The sequence below is a fragment of the Canis lupus genome, chromosome 1 (genome assembly GCF_011100685.1).
Source record: "Canis lupus familiaris isolate Mischka breed German Shepherd chromosome 1, alternate assembly UU_Cfam_GSD_1.0, whole genome shotgun sequence".
NCBI classification, from domain to species: domain Eukaryota; kingdom Metazoa; phylum Chordata; class Mammalia; order Carnivora; family Canidae; genus Canis; species Canis lupus.
In genome coordinates this window covers 4,553,064-4,569,987 of record NC_049222.1, presented here as the reverse complement: position 1 = coordinate 4,569,987, position 16,924 = coordinate 4,553,064, and the positions used below count along the sequence as shown (strand labels likewise).

The 16,924-nt window shown below is 35.5% G+C and overlaps 1 protein-coding gene across 1 annotated transcript in view; it reads left to right on the top strand.

The window, feature by feature from the left end:
* ZNF407 (zinc finger protein 407) overlaps window positions 1–16,924 on the top strand; it is a 448,125-nt gene that overhangs the window by 273,172 nt on the left and 158,029 nt on the right. Inside the window, 1 exon segment of the mRNA XM_038525764.1 lies at window positions 9,145–9,265. Coding sequence (XP_038381692.1) covers window positions 9,145–9,265 — 121 coding nt within the window.

The following is a 16,924-nucleotide window of genomic DNA, read 5'->3' as shown; positions in this document are numbered from 1 at the left end:
TACTCACCTCTGCCTCTTCAGCGGGTGACTGGCTGGCTTACCCATAGGCCTCCCTTTCCGGCCACTTCTTGGCCCACCTAACCACTTGACCATCTAGTGGCAGTCCCTCTGCGAGTTGGGACCAGTAGTTTTAGGTAGTTTAGGTTCTCACTGTTTTCTGTTCTTGCTCATGAGAACAGGTAGCGATGTGAGTAGATAGCGACATGAAAGACATCCATGTTAAAGACATGCATTCTTTATGGCTCAACAAAATAAAATAGGTGCATCTGTCAGGAACTCTTAAGAATGAAAAGTTTTAAATATTCATTAAAATTAATTAACTACTCAGTCTTATAAGTAATTATGTTTATAATTGTAAATTATATGTGCCCGGGACAGTGCTGTTAATGGCATTGTCCTTCTAATTATTAACAGAACTGTTTTATTATCGAAAGTGACCTAGTTTAGATGATAAGTCATGTGGTAACACAATCTGTCACAAAATGTTGGGCTTTTCCTTGGGGACCGTGACAGTGGTTGTTTGGCGGTCACACTCAAAGTGGCATGAAATGAAGATACATGAAATACATTGTTTGTGGGACAATTCAAATCTTGAGATGTTATATTTAATGGTTAGCCATAGGTTGCTCTCATGCTCATTATAAAATTTGTAAGATTAATAAAAACAAATACCAGTCACTTCTTTCACATCTCCAAATGGGATGAGAGTTATTATCAAGTGAAGAGAAATTTCCGGTGTTTAACATGATGTTGGAAACGTACACTTTATTCTGTAAACGTGAAAGTCTATTTTAAATTTATAGTAGCAATCTGTGGCCGCAGGCCTTTAACCCAGGGGCTTAAGGATTCAGTGTAAGAGATTGCAGGAGAGACCTGGTGGATGGCGGTCCCCCTCGGCCGCTGTCTTGGACAAGTTGGAAGCATGTGTGTGGTACGGTGTGCTCACGTGGGGTGCTTTATTCTTACTGTTTTCCATTTATCGGTGCCCAAGATGTTCCTGCTGTGGTCACTGCTGCTCACTCGGTCACACCCAGCGGCCACCTGGGGACCAGCAGAGCCTCCCATGTGCCACTGTTGCCAGTGTGGCAGAGCTCTGTCTTCCCCCTGCAGGGAGGACAGTCGCACTGTGATCACAGGCACTTACAGGTGATCGATCATGAAGCCTGTGTCGAGCAGGCACAACTTTATATTTTATGTCAGGTCCAGAGGCTCCTTATTACTTTGCTATTAACTTTATACCATATAGGACAATGTCTCACAGACAGAGGCATCTGTCTTTGTGGCATTTATCTGCCTCTGTGGCACAAATCAAACATGATTCTTTAATACTGAAGTCTGTTCTTAAGACTGTTTGCTTCAACCAAGCAGCTTAGTACAACTCAGTCTAGATTCTTAGCTTTTGGGCTGGATTTGTAATATTTAAGCAACATACAAGTTTTTTTTTTTTTTCCCCAAGGCCAGAATTGTATGGTGCATTTGAAATCTATATTTCTCTGATGTATTCCTCTTTGACATGGTTTACCTTTTTACCAGAGTGCCCACGCAAATTACAATCAGCTTGGGAAGGGATAGGTATCAAAAGTGTTCCAAATGGCGTAAATAATTCCCTACTGCAATACAGACTGTCTAGGGGGCTGACACGAAACATCTTCCATTCCAAGATTTACTTTTATCACCTGTCAGAGACCCTTGATTCAAGGGCACAGGAGCAAATCCTCACGTGTAGTTGAAGAGTCTTGGCCAGCTTAATAACCACCAGCCTGCCCAAAGGAATGCGAAGTGTGAGTTTCCATGAGAAGTGTGCAGCCCTTTTGACAGATTGTTGACACACAAAGGGCACTGCTCTATATCCATAGCCGTTCTGCTGTTCCCCTTCTGACTTTCTTTGACTCTTCTATCAGAGCTACCTAAGATGCAGAACATCCCTTAATGGTTACTTGGGCCAAGACTATTGTTCGGAAAGGACAACACAATTTAATATGCACTGTTGTGTCACATAAGGGGAAACAGGAGGGAAGGAAATTCGCCTTTGTTCTGCTTTTTTGCGGAGAGTGTAGACAGGTAGCCCTACTGACTTACAGCACTGTTCAAGAGTAGCTAATGCCTTACTCATAGCTTTACTCATCTTACTGGCTTTAGAATGACAAAGGATTCAGAAGGACTGTTCCCAGTGCATTAAATCATTTTGATCACTCCTTAACAAGTGCACCTCTTCATACTGTACGTATCTGATTTCAAGCATTAAGAAATATTAGCAAACCGGAATTCTTATTTAAAATTTGTAGTTTTGTTTTTGTTTTTGTTTTGTTTTGTTTTGTTTTCAAATTTGAAAACCCAGAAAGTGAGTTTACTTCTTTGGCTATTATACTGAGGCTAACAAACAAAAAAATTACTTCCATATTTCTGAAGTATATTTTCCTGAAGAAATTCTCATTTGTGGATGAAAAAAATATACCAATTAACATACTTGAATGGTAGCATCGGGCATGTAACAAAATTAATGAGTTACAAATTAACTATTATGTACAAGTTTGATTAAACTGTAGTTTGTATAAATTGACATAGAGTTCTTCCATTTCCAAGAACCTAGACATGCTTGAGCCTTCCTTCCTTTAGTGATTACAGCAGATTTTATGTAGCATATTTTAGTAGCATTATATTTTTTCTCTGTCAGCCTGTAGAAAATTCAAAATTTCTTAGAGTTACACAATTTAATCTACAGTGTTGTCAAGTATGAAATGATAACTTATAGCTCATTGCAATATAATGTTAGCTTAATATGAACCTCAAATTATTAGAATTATAGGGAATATACATGACATTATTCTTTAAAAGTGTTGTTTGTAAGTTTCAATTGTGTCACATAAAATGTCATAAAAATTTTGATGAAATAAGCTACGTTAACCTTTTTTTTTAAGTGCTTATGATAAACCTCCAAATGAAGAAAATTAACTTTGAGAGCTTAGATGACCTTTCATTTATACTGCTAGCTCAGACAATGAGTCCATAATGTCACCCTTTGCCCCCTCAGATTCTTGCAAAATCCATGAAAAATGGACAAAGATGTCTACCCCAAGGCTAATAGTAGAAACAAGTTAGCAGTGAGTTATGGTGCTACACATTTTTAAACACTAGGTTGAACAGAATAAGGAGACATCAGAATATATTTGTCTATTTGATTAATGAAAAAAATCTTTATATTGTTTGACCTCTTAGATTCATTATGTTAAGAGTGGAAGATTTATACCACCTAACTTGACTTATTATTATATAGCTTATAATAGTCATGACCATATTGTATTGGCATAAAGATACACAGAAATATCAGTGGAACTGAATAGATCTATGCCTACATTTGTCAGTTGTTTATGACCAAGGTACAATATTTAGAGAGAAATCTAACAAAGGATAAGCAAAACTCCTACATTAGAAACTGCAAAATACTGCCAAGAGAAATTCCCAGAGAAATTAAAGAACCTAAATAGGATGATATACCATGTTCATGGACCCAAAAGACTCAGATCCCATCAAGCTTCTCATTGTTGTTAAGAAACTGACAAGCTGATTTTAAAATTCATATGGAAATGCAACAATCTGAAATAGTCAACTTTGAGGATGATGAACAAACCTCACTTCATGACTTACTATAAGGTTACAGTAATCAGGTCATTCTGGTATTGGCATCAAGGAAGACAAAACTGTCAGTGCAATGAACAGAAATTACAGAGCAGACCTACATCTATATAGTCAATGGATTTTTGACAAAGAACAAAGGCAGTACAATGTAACTTTATAGTGCTGGGACAACAGGCTGTCTGTATGCAGTAAAAACGAACATTGCTCTGTATAACATACCATGTATAACATTAACTCAAAACCATTCTGATCTAAATGTAAAACTTAGAACTATATAAATTCTAAAAGGAGATTTAGGAGAAAAATCTTTGTGATCATAGATTATCAAAATTCTCAGATACTGCATCAAAAGTCTGATTTGTAATTTAAAAAAATCATAACCTGAAAAATTATTAACTGAAAAATTAAATATACATTACTTAACTACTCCTCTGTGAAAGACACTATGAAGAGAATGCAAAGACAAAGTCATTGGACTGGGGAAAAAATGTGTAAATCACAAATCTTATTAAGGATTTGTATTTGTAATATATAAAGAAGTCTCAAAACATAAACATAAGAAAACAACCAATTAAGGGGTTGAATGATTTGAACAGACACTTCACTAAAGAATGTAAGTGTGTGGCAAATAAACATATGAAATGATTCTCAACATCATTAGGAAAATACAAATTTAAAGCATTGATCATTGGTGATGATTTGGAGCAGTGAGAACTTTTCCTACACCACTGGTAGGAATGTAACATTGTCAAGCCACTTTGGAAAACAGTTTGGCAGTTTCTTACAAAGTTAATATGCACCTACCAAATGACCCAGCCAACCCACTCTTAGATATTTACCTAAGAGAAAAGGAGATACACATCCAAGCAAAGACTTGCACATGAAGATTTATAGCAGCTTTGTAACACCCCAAAATGCAAACAACTCAAAAATCCTTCAGTGGGTGAATGGATAAACTGTGGTACCTTCATATCATGGAATGCTACTCAGCAGTAAAAACAAGTATTTACATGTGGAGTAGCATGACTGAGTCACAAAATAATGCTGAGACGAAGTCAGACAAGAGAGTACACACTGTGTGTTTCCACGTATAAAAATCTCTAGAAAATGCTAACTACATTAGCATTTAATAATGACAGCAGATAAATGAGCATTTGTCTGAGGATGGGATGAGCCAGAGACAAAGGGGTATAAGGAACCTTTGGGATCAGTGGCTGTTTCATTGTCTTGATTGTGGTACTAGTTTCATTCTGCCTTGTATGGTCAGTCTACATATGTCTGGTCCATGAAACAATAATACATACGGTTTTTTCCCGATACCGTGCATCACTTGTGTTTCTGTTGTTCAGGGGAACTTGTCTTTGACATTGATGTGCAGTAAAAATACTCTGCATTGAATATAATGAGCAATTCAATTCTTACAATGAACGTGGAAGTTTTCAGTTATACTTCCATGCAGGTGTTTATATTTTTATTATATAGCGTATTTCTGACTCAAATTTGAAGATGTAGAGCCATTTTTTTCAGCCTTATGCAAGATTTAGGTCATATACTGTCTCTCAAGCAAAAGCAAAGCCCACCATTATCATGAAACTGGGTTTTTGTTTAAGTCAGTTAAGTATAGTTGAGTTGTCTATACCAACTTAAGTGACATGACCAGAAGTTTAGAAACTGAGAAAAAAGAGTTATTCAAACTGACCCTGGGTGACCACTTGATTGGGCTGTTATAGATGAGATTTTCTTAGGAACAAATGACTGAAAGGTATAAAAATGCCTCTCAATTCCCAAGATTTTACTGTTTTGTATGTGGTCTTCTTTTTGCAATAATAAATCAAATATTTCCTTATAGAATCTATTAAATAATACCTCTGTGTTAAATTCACTAAGTGAAACTACACAATTGTTTTGTATTTAAAAAGGTTTGCCTTTTTACTGGTTAGGAGAGCTTGATGGGGACCATTGGTGTCCACTATCATCTTTGTGAGAAGGCAGTGTGCATTTACCAGTGTTTAAGCACTCCTATCAAAAGGGTGACAAAAGCAGCTAGGCATTTGACACCCTGATAAGTACCTTACACTTGCTTTGTCTTCTCTAATCCTCATAATTGTCCTGCTTGTTTGGTGGTTTTTGTCCTTCTGATCTTCTGATCTTGTCCAGGGGGTGGACAGGTGGGGGGTGAAAAATGGTAAAACTTGGCTTGGGATTGAAGTCCATCTAGCTTCTTCTGACTGCCACCCTAGGCTGCAGGTAGTGGGTAGAACGCCCATCAGATGACATGTGTATGCATTCAGCTGTTACTGCAGTCACAGATAAGGCCATATAAGTAGACAGAAAGAAAGGAGGACAAGGTTCTAAACATTCTGATTGTCAGGACAGATATTGTTTTGTTGCTAGGTGAATCGATGTAGAGGAATCTTATACCAAGGTAGTTCATCTTTTGTTTTCTACATAAGTCAATATACTTATGAAATTATTTTTTAAAAAGTCAGAACTAAGTGGCAAGTAGAATTATTGAACACATGTAAAATTACTCTGTATGTAAAATTTATCAGAAAGAATGTTTGCTGAGAAGAGTATTATTGTATATTATAAATCACTTTCGGGAGGAGATAGTTGTAAAGTTTTCTGTAGTTCATTGCTGTCCAACAGAAATATCATGTGAGCCACACCTGTCATTTTAAGTTTCCTGGCAACCATATTAAAAAAAGGTAACAGGTGAATTGCTTTTTTAAACAGTTAATCAAATGTCTCTTCATGTCTCCTGCCCATTTTTTTACCTGGATTGTTTTTGGGGTGTGTGTTAAGTTTTACAAGTTCTGTATACATTTTGGATACTAACCCTCTACCAGATATGCCATTTGCAAATACCTTCTCCCTTCCCAAAGGTTGCCCTATAATTTCGTTGAGTGTTTCATCGCTCTACAGAAGCATTTTATTTTAATAAAGTCCCAATAATTTTGTTTTTCTTTCCTCCAGAGACTATTTAATAAGAAGTTGTTACTGTCAATGGTAAAGAGGTTATTGCCTGTGTTCTCCTCTAGGATTTTGATGCTTTCCTGTCTCACATTTAGGTCTTTGATCCATTTTGAATTTATTTTTTGTGTGTGTGGTGTAAGAAAGTGGTCCAGTTCCATTCTTTTGCATGGAGCTGTCCAGTTTTCCCAGCACCATTTGTTGAAGACACATTTTTCCATTAGAGATTCTTTCCTGCTTTGTCGAAGATTAGTGGACCATGTAGTCTTGGGTCAGTTTCTAGGTTTTCTGTTCTTTATTGATCTGTGTCTGTTTCTCTGCCAGTACTATACTGTCTTGATCACTGCAGCTCTGTAATATGACTCAGAGTCCAGAATTGTGATGCCTCCAGGTTTGCTTTTCTTTTTCAAGGTGGCTTTGGCTCTTTGGGGTCTTTTGTGGTTCCATACAAATTCAGAAGAAATGAATAAACATTTTTCCAGAGAAGATATCCAGATGGCTAACAGGCACATGAAAAGATGGTCAGCATCATTCATCATCAGGGAAATACAAATCGAAACTATAATGAGATACCACCTCACACCTGTCAGAATGGCTAAAATTAACAACACAGGAAACAACAGATGTTGGTGAAGATGTGGAGAAGGGGACCCCTCTTACACTGTTGGTGGGAATGCAAACTGTGGTGCGGCCACTGTGGAGAACAATATGGAGGTTACTAAAAAATGAAAAATAGAACTCCCCTGTGATCTAGCAATTACACTACTAGATATTTACCCAAAGGATACAAAAATGCTGATATGAAGGAACACATGCACCCTGATATTCATAGCTGCATTATCAACAGTAGCCAAATTATGAAAAGAGCCTAAAATGTCCATTGACAGATGAATAGATAAAGAAGATGTGGTCTATATATAGAATGGACTATTACTCAGACATTAAAAAATGAAATCTTGCCATTTGCAATGACATGGATGGCACTAGAATGTATTATGCTAAGTGAAATAAGTCAGAGAAAGACAAATACCATATGATTTCACTTATGGGTGGAATTTAAGAAGCAAAACAGATGAACATGGGGGAAAACAAACCATAAAACAGATTCTTAACTCTAGAGAAAAAACAAGGTTCCTGGAGAGGAGGTGGGGGAAATCGGTGATGGGCGTTGAGAAGAGCACTTGTTGTGATGAGCACTGGGTGTTATATGTAAGTGATAAATCCCTAAATTCTACTTCTGAAGCTATATATTACACTATATGTTAACCAACTGGAATTGAAATAAAAACTTGAAACTCCAAAAAATAATGGTTAACCAAATACATCAAATTACTATCATTTCAACATTAAATCAATATAACTTTATTAGTGATATTTTTTTTTTTTGTTCTAGGATCTTGAAATTTAGAGTACATTTTACACTTCTAGCAAATCTCAATTCAGAGGCTAAATTATGTCAAATTTGTGATTTATATTTAGATCTGATCAAGTGTATCCTTCAAAAAGTAGATTCACACTCCTGAGCTACTCTATACAGACTTAAACATTTTTTCTCTAGGTAAATCCCATGACAGTTTTTTTTTTAAAAAGATTTGATTTATTTATTCATGAAAGACACACAGAGAGAAGCAGAGACACAGGCAGAGAGAGAAGCAGAGAGCCGGGAGCCGGATGTGGGACTTGATCCCAGGACTCCAGGATCACGCCCTGGGCCGAAGGCAGGCGTTAAACCACTGAGAAACCCAGGGATTCCCCCATGACAGTTTTTTAAATAGCTATATATCACGTGCTTACCAGCCAGTGTGACTACTACAATTAAAAATGAAGATTTGATGATTTCTTTGGATGCATATGTATGGAGGAGTGGTGGTTAATGCAAAGAAAGGTATCCGTCAAGGGACTAGCCATGAGTGGCATGTAAGCTCTTGAACCAACTGATGAGTAAAATGCATATGGAGATAGAGTGGTTATATCTACATGAGGGAATGCTATGAAATACTATTGTACATGTTTCTTCGAGGCATTTTTCTATGGTTACCTCTTACTCAACTTTAGTGAACTGTAATTTTTCCTTACCTCTAATAGTTTTTTAATTGGTATCAATTTATAGCTTTATTTTTTCATATTTAAGATTTTATGCTGTATATTCAAAGAATATCTCTGTTACATGCTTTTTCATGATTTTGTCCTCAGGGAGATTTTTATAATGGCTGTAGTGTAACATAGTTTGTTAAAGGACTCCAAATGCAGTACTAGACCAGGCTGTAATTTAGATTTCTGTTTGTGTAAGTTACATTTGAGTTACACAATGTCTACCTTGCTTCCATTCAAATATAGAAATAAAAATCAGTGGTATCTTCTAACTTTTTCACTCTGGGAATGAATATTCAAGTGTCCTAAATGTGAGTGGTCTACTGGACTATATTCTTAAATTTTTATGGAAATAAGTTTCTTTTTAATTGTCAGTAACAGGTTTAGCCCTTCATTTCTAATTTTTATAATTATTCATGTGCAGCATTGCTTTATATTTTGCAGGAGAAAAACCTTTCAAATGTGATGAGTGTAACTTTGCCTCCACAACCCAGTCTCATCTGACTCGGCACAAGCGAGTGCACACGGGAGAAAAGCCTTACAGGTGCCCATGGTGTGACTACAGGTAAGGGTTCATTAGTAGGCAGGTAGCATCACCGTGGGTCACCACGGTAGATTCACAGTGAAAGAATCGTTTTTTGATCAACAACCAATTAGCACAGTGTAAAGCAGGATTCCCTTACTAGGTTGATTGGGAGTTTATGTCACTATCATATTTTAGTGACTATTTTAAATTGTAAAGTTCTCCATTTTTTATAATCTTAACATTTAGGTTTTATAATCTTTGGTACACCTGAATTTCAAGTGATTTTATTTTATTTTATTTTATTTTATTTTATTTTATTTTATTTTATTTTATTTTATTTTTTGCCAAATTAAGCGACCTTTCCATTTAATCAGTTATTTCCATGTATGTGGCATCTCATCGACGATAAGACAATGCAAGAAATATATCCTGCCTTCAGGGATATTGTAGCATAATAGGTGACTTATAGTATCTCTAAATAATTATAATACAGATTTCAGTCAGGAAAGAAAAAGGCCAGGCCAGAGGCATCCATAGGAAGGAACAAGTCCAGCCACACAGACATCCTCCTAGAGGAGACAGCATGTCAACCAGGGCTTAAAAGATGAGTAAATTTCAAAGAAATATGGGTGCAGGAGGTAATGGTGTGCTGTAGCATTTTTGGGCTGACAGTGTCCTAGAGATCACAGGTGCTGAGGTCCTCGGTGGCTAAGTGATGTCTGCCACCCTGAAGAGTTACCTTGCAGCCGCAGCAAAGCATAGGTGCCAGAAGTTTGAGATGTAGTCAGGCAATGGTAAGTAATTCTGTTTTACTATATGATGATATATGTGTGGTGAGTGCAGAGTGAAAAATAAAATGAGAAATGGAGGTTGCAGCCAGATCACACTATACCTGAAGCCTGTGAGAGTGAGTTCAGAGCACATTAGGTAGTTTGTTGGACACCACAGTTTGCAGGCAGCCAGATGACATCTGTCTTAGGAGCTTCATCAGCTACTCTGTGCAGCCTGAATCGCTGTGTTGAGGGCCTTCTCCATCCTGGAGCTGAAGATCTCAGAGCCCCCATTACACATGATGACACAGAAACATTGAGAGTGGTTCTTTCAATGCAGCCTGCTTTTGTTAAATGGTAGGAGATATATCTATAGATATATAGATATATATACCTTAAGCCTGAAGCATTTGTTAAAAAAGACATTTCTGTATTCCTGTGGATGTAGCCTGTGCATTCAGTAAATATATTGCCATAATCTCTATTATTATCCTCATTATTGCATTAAGTTTTATGTTAAAGGTCATTTAGTAGTACAGAGATATTACAGATATATTTCATTCATTAATTATTCATTCATTCAACATTTTATGAGCTCTGTCTTTGCTTAGCAATAGATTGGTGTTTCTTGGAAATTTGGTAAAATGGCGATCCAATTAGAGGTAGACGTACACATTTTAAGGTGTTATTCTTTAAAAAATAAACATTTTTAATGTCCTTTTCCTTGTTAAAGTGGTCATACTGTATAGTTGCCTTCTCTGTAAAATGCAGAAAAGCAATTAGAAAAATTGTAAAAATTTCCTTTAATTATCTCTTTTAGCTCAGGATTATGTCCTTTCAGTATGTCTTGTATGCTTTAGATTTGAGTTGTGGTTCTGGAGGATTTTTTATTTCTTATAAATTTTAGTTTTCATACTTAACAAATTTGTAGCTACCTTTCTGTTTTCTTAATCTCATATAACTATGGTTTTCAAACTGTTATATTAAGTAGCAGAACTATTATTTCAAGCAAGATCATGTCCAGACCTCTTTATAAAATAGATAAAAGTGGTTTTTACCACTTATAAGTGGATTTCTTAGTTAATATCTATAATATTTACTTGTAATATTAAGAAATATCATATAATACTGTCCTGACAAGCAGAACATTTTCAGACAAGGGAGTTATTGATCAGAGCAGCTGTTGGGTTAGTGCCGGCATCCGGCCCATGTCCTCATTCTGGAGTAAGCAGGAGGGTGTAGTTGAGAGCTCAGGCTCTGGAGGAGCCAACCCAGTGTGCACTGAAATTCTTTTCTTTTTTTTTAATTTATTTAGAGGCAGAGAGAGAGAGACAGAGGCAGGCAGAGACACAAGCAGAGGGAGAAACAGGCTCCATGTAGGGAGCCCGATGTGGGACTCGATCCGGGTCTCCAGGATCACACCCCAGGCTGCAGGCGTCGCTAAACCGCTGCGCCACCCGGGCTGCCTGCACTGAAATTCTTAACCTCTCATAAAATATGAGTGATTAGAGTAGCAGCCTTACGGGAGCATCGCTCATGTTAGAGGAGGAGCATGCCCTGACCAAGATGCCAGAGCCCTGGGTTTCCTCTCATCTCAGATTGTCCCCTTGGATGGTTACAGGTGTTACTTCACTTTGTGATTTCAAGATCGTGTTCATTGAGGTGGTGCAAGAGCTTCAATGTCCTGAAGGTCTTCAGTGTGTTGAAATTTATTTATGATACATGCCCTTAAGGATGTTTTTCCCCTCGTTTTGAGGTTGTTAAAAATGTATTAAATCAACGATCATTTGTTAGATGGTCACTGACAATACTTTAGAGTTTCAGATGCCTCATTTGTAAGACTACTCGTCTACAATGTAATTCTGATACTTGTATGTCTTCAAGTTAGATTGTAAATAATAGTCATTTTATGAAGTTTTTAAACATTTGGGCCATTTTTAGGTATTTTCATTTGAAAAATGCTATTCTGAAATCTTTGTGCATATCCATGATTTTGTTTTAAAAAGTTCCTAGAAGTATGATTTATGGCTTTTATGTCTTTGTATGCATAAACATTTCAAAATATTTCAGATTTTCCTGGTATGAAATTGTATTACATTTGTGCTGAGGTTAAGGTTGTATTACCTGTCTCATATGATGCTATTTCCCTGACATAGCATCACTTCAATTGAGAAGTGCATCTGAGCTAGCTGGGTTCCATCCCTGTGATTCCTCTATCAGCCACTATGGGTAAAAGGAGATTGTGTTTTCTAGGAATATTGTCATTGTCCCATGAATTAATACTCAGGACACGTAAATCTAATGATGTCTATCAAATTTCCTTTTGAAATGTTTGAAATTCTTGATAAAAAGTTTGGTTTTATTTTCATTTAAAACTTTCTAAAAATTTGGTTATTACAGACGATCAATAGTTTGAATAGTTTGTTCCTATGACAGTTTTATCATTCTGTGAACCTATGGTTAGGTCTGCTTTCACTATTGAACATAAGACAAGTTAATGTTGCTTAGGAATACAAAACTTTGCAAATCTATGAATAGTGATGTAATGAACTATGAATGATATGTGGAGTTTATAACAGCTCTCTTTGTTTTCTTGTTGATGAGCAAAAAATTTAAAAATGAACAGAGAAGTTTACAATGTTTATCTTGGTTGCATAGTGTAATAAGAAGAAAATGCTTACCATATCTACCTTACAACAACAAGGAAAAAGCTTTTTCTCTGGATAAATAAATTTGAGTATGTACGATTTCCATAGAATAAAAATATCCATAAGATGGTCACATATTTCTGAAGAAGAGGTGATTGTATTTGCTTTATTAATATCTTTCTATAATATTTTATTTTATTTTTTTATTTATTTTTTTAAATTTTTTTAATTTATTTATTTATGATAGTCACAGAGAGAGAGAGAGAGAGAGAGGCAGAGACATAAGCAGAGGGAGAAGCAGGCTCCATGCACTGGGAGCCCGATGTGGGATTCGATCCCGGGTCTCCAGGATTGCGCCCTGGGCCAAAGGCAGGCGCCAAACTGCTGCGCCACCCAGGGATCCCTTTCTATAATATTTTATTGTTTAAAATATTTAAATAACTTTTTTCCTATTTAGATTTTTATTTGTTCTTAATATAGATATATAAAAATTACTCCTGTAGGGTATTCCTGTGTTTGTCATTATTAACACTTATTTGCAGGTAAGTTACCATCATTAGAACCTGAAGAACCTGAAGTATTACTTAAGTTACACTTGGAAATATATTTTTCATTTTATAAATTGAACATTAGTGAAGAGATACTTGTAGTTATAATTATTCATGAAAAATGTGAATATAGATTTGTTTACAAAAGAATTTTATAATTGGTCTTTTGAACCTGGGGCTATTTTTCAAGTTTGCATTATTAATTTAGGCAATGACATCTCATTCTATTCAGATGTAAACATGTACCCCTTTCCTAAGCTTTTGCTGTCTAAAATATCCAAAAGTCTAATCCATTACAAATCAGTATATTCCATCATTACTCCATAACTTTTTCACCATTAATTATTATTCATTATAATTTCAAAGCATAAATTTAGATTCATAGGACACTGTCTTGCCATATTATCTGTGTAACAAATTCTTTAGATTTGTTTCTACATTAAAATGGAAACAGTCCATATTTTTCTATAGTTTTATTCCTCTTTGTTATATATTGTCACTTCTGTGTTACAAAATAGAAAACCTTTAAAATGTTATAGTAAGTACCTTTTCTAAAAATGTAAATCCTTATTTCCCCATAAAATTTATTAATATCACACTGCATTCTGTTTCACTGGTGACACTGGCTCTCACAACAAAATAGATAGCTACAATCAGGCTTTCTTTTATATGAAACTCATCTTCTAATTGGCTTCCATTTTTTATTTAAGATTTATGTATATTAAACAGTAAATTAAACAATAAACCACTGATAAGTCATGAAAACTAAGCCAAAATACTACCTGCAGTATTCAAAATATTATGGTTAATCATTATGTTGCACCTTAAATGTCGTTTATCAAATTAAAGAAAACTAAAATTTCAAGTCAGACTCTGGCAATTTGATCATTTATGTACTGTTGTCCCTATTGTGGACCTCGGGATAATGTATATGTTCCCCAAGGTTGCTTTTGGTCAGAGTTTTCCTCAACTGTTCTTACTACTTCCAGTGTTACACACAGTCTTGGAGATTTTTTTTTTTTTACTATTCCACTTTTTATTTGCTATTTTTCTTATTTTTTAAATTAGTATTATAACGCCAGTAGAAATACGCTGTATCATATAGCTGTAGAATAAAATCTACAATTCCTATGTCTTATAAAAAATTCACTCCATTGTTTGCTAAACTTGTAGGAAATACACTTTGATATTTCTCCCCCTACTTGTTGGTTTACTTTAGCTCTTGGCCAAACATGTGAAGTTTTGATTTCCACGAGATCTTTTTTCCTGTCTGGATGAGGGGGAAGCTAAGAATACTTGATGTGACATTTAACCGAGGAAGTGGTATCTCAAGTAGAAATAGCTTTTTTTTTTTTTTTGTATTGTTTTGGTTTTTTTTGGTGATACTGCTTAAATCTCTCTTACTACTCCTTTGAATGTTTTCTTTAGTATTTCTTATAAATTCGGTAAGTTTTCACACATGTGACTGGAGTAGGTAGCATTTGCCATTTGTCACAACCACTTGAAATATGTGTGAGCCTCTAATTGTGTTTATTTGTTTTAGAAAATAGTTGTCAAAAAAAATTTTGTCAAAAATACTTCTAATTGAATTCTGTCTTTATTTTACATGATACTGGAAGCAATTTTGCGGTAGTTTTAAGATGTGAGGACAAAAAAAATTGTACTTAAAATATTTATTTTCCCTTAAAGTTTGAATGAATTTTTCAAACATACATTTCTGTATAGAGTCTCAGTTATGAAAATTTGTTCCAGGTCTTAGATAATATTACACATTTGTATGTAATTTTGCTATATAAACATTTTATGTTTATTATGCATAATTAAATAATAAGACAAACTACCTTGGTTATTGTGGCATTAAGAATTCATTGTAGAGTGGGCCTCATTGTTCTTATCTTCAGTGTGCTCCAGCAGCATCCTGAGCTAAGAGATTGACTCCACAGGGGATCCTTCCCTCCTTTAGGATAATCTCTTCTGAGAGTTTTCATTTTCCTTCAGCTTCCTGTGCAGGCTCACAGGTTATACTGGGGGAAGCAGTGGCTGGAGCAAACTTGGATTTGCCCTGAATGATAATAAAAAGGAAAAAAAAAAAAAAAAAAAACCACTCTAGGTGTTAGCCTATGTAGTGAAACATCATGTAGAGCCAGAGAGAAGTGAAATTATACATAGCATGTGAACAGCACACATTTATTTATCAGAAAAATCAGAGGTAGCATTTCTTTTGGGTGATTTTGAAGTTCTCAAAGAATAATGACACTACATAAAAGTAATCAAATGAAAATTTGTAGTATTAATATTAGGTAAAATTGATATTTAAAGCAATTTGATGCTACAAGCCTAGTTATATCAGAACAGACTTTAAATCAAAACTGATTTTGTCAGTGAAATAAGCTAGAAGAAAAAGGCTAATACTGCATGATATCACTTGTATGTAGAGTGTTAAGAAAAACAAACCCATAGAAACAGCAGAAAAGTGATTTTCAAGGACTAGGTTTGGTGGGGGCCCAGAAGTGAGGAGAGGCTGATAAAAGGGTACAGACATTCAGTTACAAGATGAATAAGATCTGAGGATCTAATGTAAAACATGGTGACCTGTTTCCAGTAAGACTGTTATGTAATTGACAGTTGCTAAGAGAATAGGATTTAAATGTTCTCACACAAAAAAAAAACAAAAAAACAAAACCAACATTAAAAAATATATTATTTGGGATCCCTGGGTGGCGCAGCGGTTTAGCGCCTGCCTTTGGCCCAGGGCGCGATCCTGGAGACCCCTCTGCCTCTCTCTCTCTCTGTGACTATGATAAATAAATAATAAAAATTAAAAAAATATATATATATTATTTTCATCATTTAAAGTATCAGTAAATACTATTTCATTATTTCATTTACCTCAAGCTTGTTGTCTCTTTAGATTCTACTCCTTCGTAACTGCTAATCCGCTTAATGGAATAGAACACGAATGGGCTAGGCTGAAAGGTTCGTCTGAAAGCCTAAAAATCCAGTTACTTTACAAACTTTTCATAGTATGATGACACCTGCGAGGCTTTCTTCCTACTGTGGTGAATTTGTCCTGGAAGGCGATGGTGCCCATGGCAGTTTGCCCTGTGGTGCTGGCTCCTGGTGAGCTGCCCCTTGCTGCTTGCTACCTGCCCACAGTTCAGCTAACCACAGGTAGATGTCAGTAGCGTGGCTGCTTTGTGAAGCTACATTCGGTCATTGGCGAGCATCAATGTTGCTTCAGAAGATGCTTCTAACATGTGTCAAGGTGATCCTTATGGAGTTGTAGATGTTTCTGGTAAGTTTAGGTGGGGTTTTTTGAGAGGTTGTCTAATAAAATGACCTAATTGTATCTTCTTTTCAGATTTTCCAAAATGAATTAAGAAAGTTGTACTGTATGTAAATGTATTCTTTATTTTGCCTAATGTTTTTTTTTATCTGTTTCAGCAGAAACTAAATTCTTTCTGAACAACTATCTCATTTTCTCTATTAGTGATTTTTTTTTTTTAGTGATTTTTTTTTTTTTTGATCTCAGTGACTCTAGTGGTGGTTCTGATTTGGTTTAGTATATTTTATACTGTTTGTGTCTAATGTTATTTTTATACATTGCATGTTTTACTCAGACTCTTCTTCCCTGCCCTCTAGCCCCTAAGCATATAGGCTTTTTAAATTTTCATTTTGGCTGACAGGCTCTGTGCTGATACAGCACAAGTGTTTATGTCAGGTCTTTAGTTA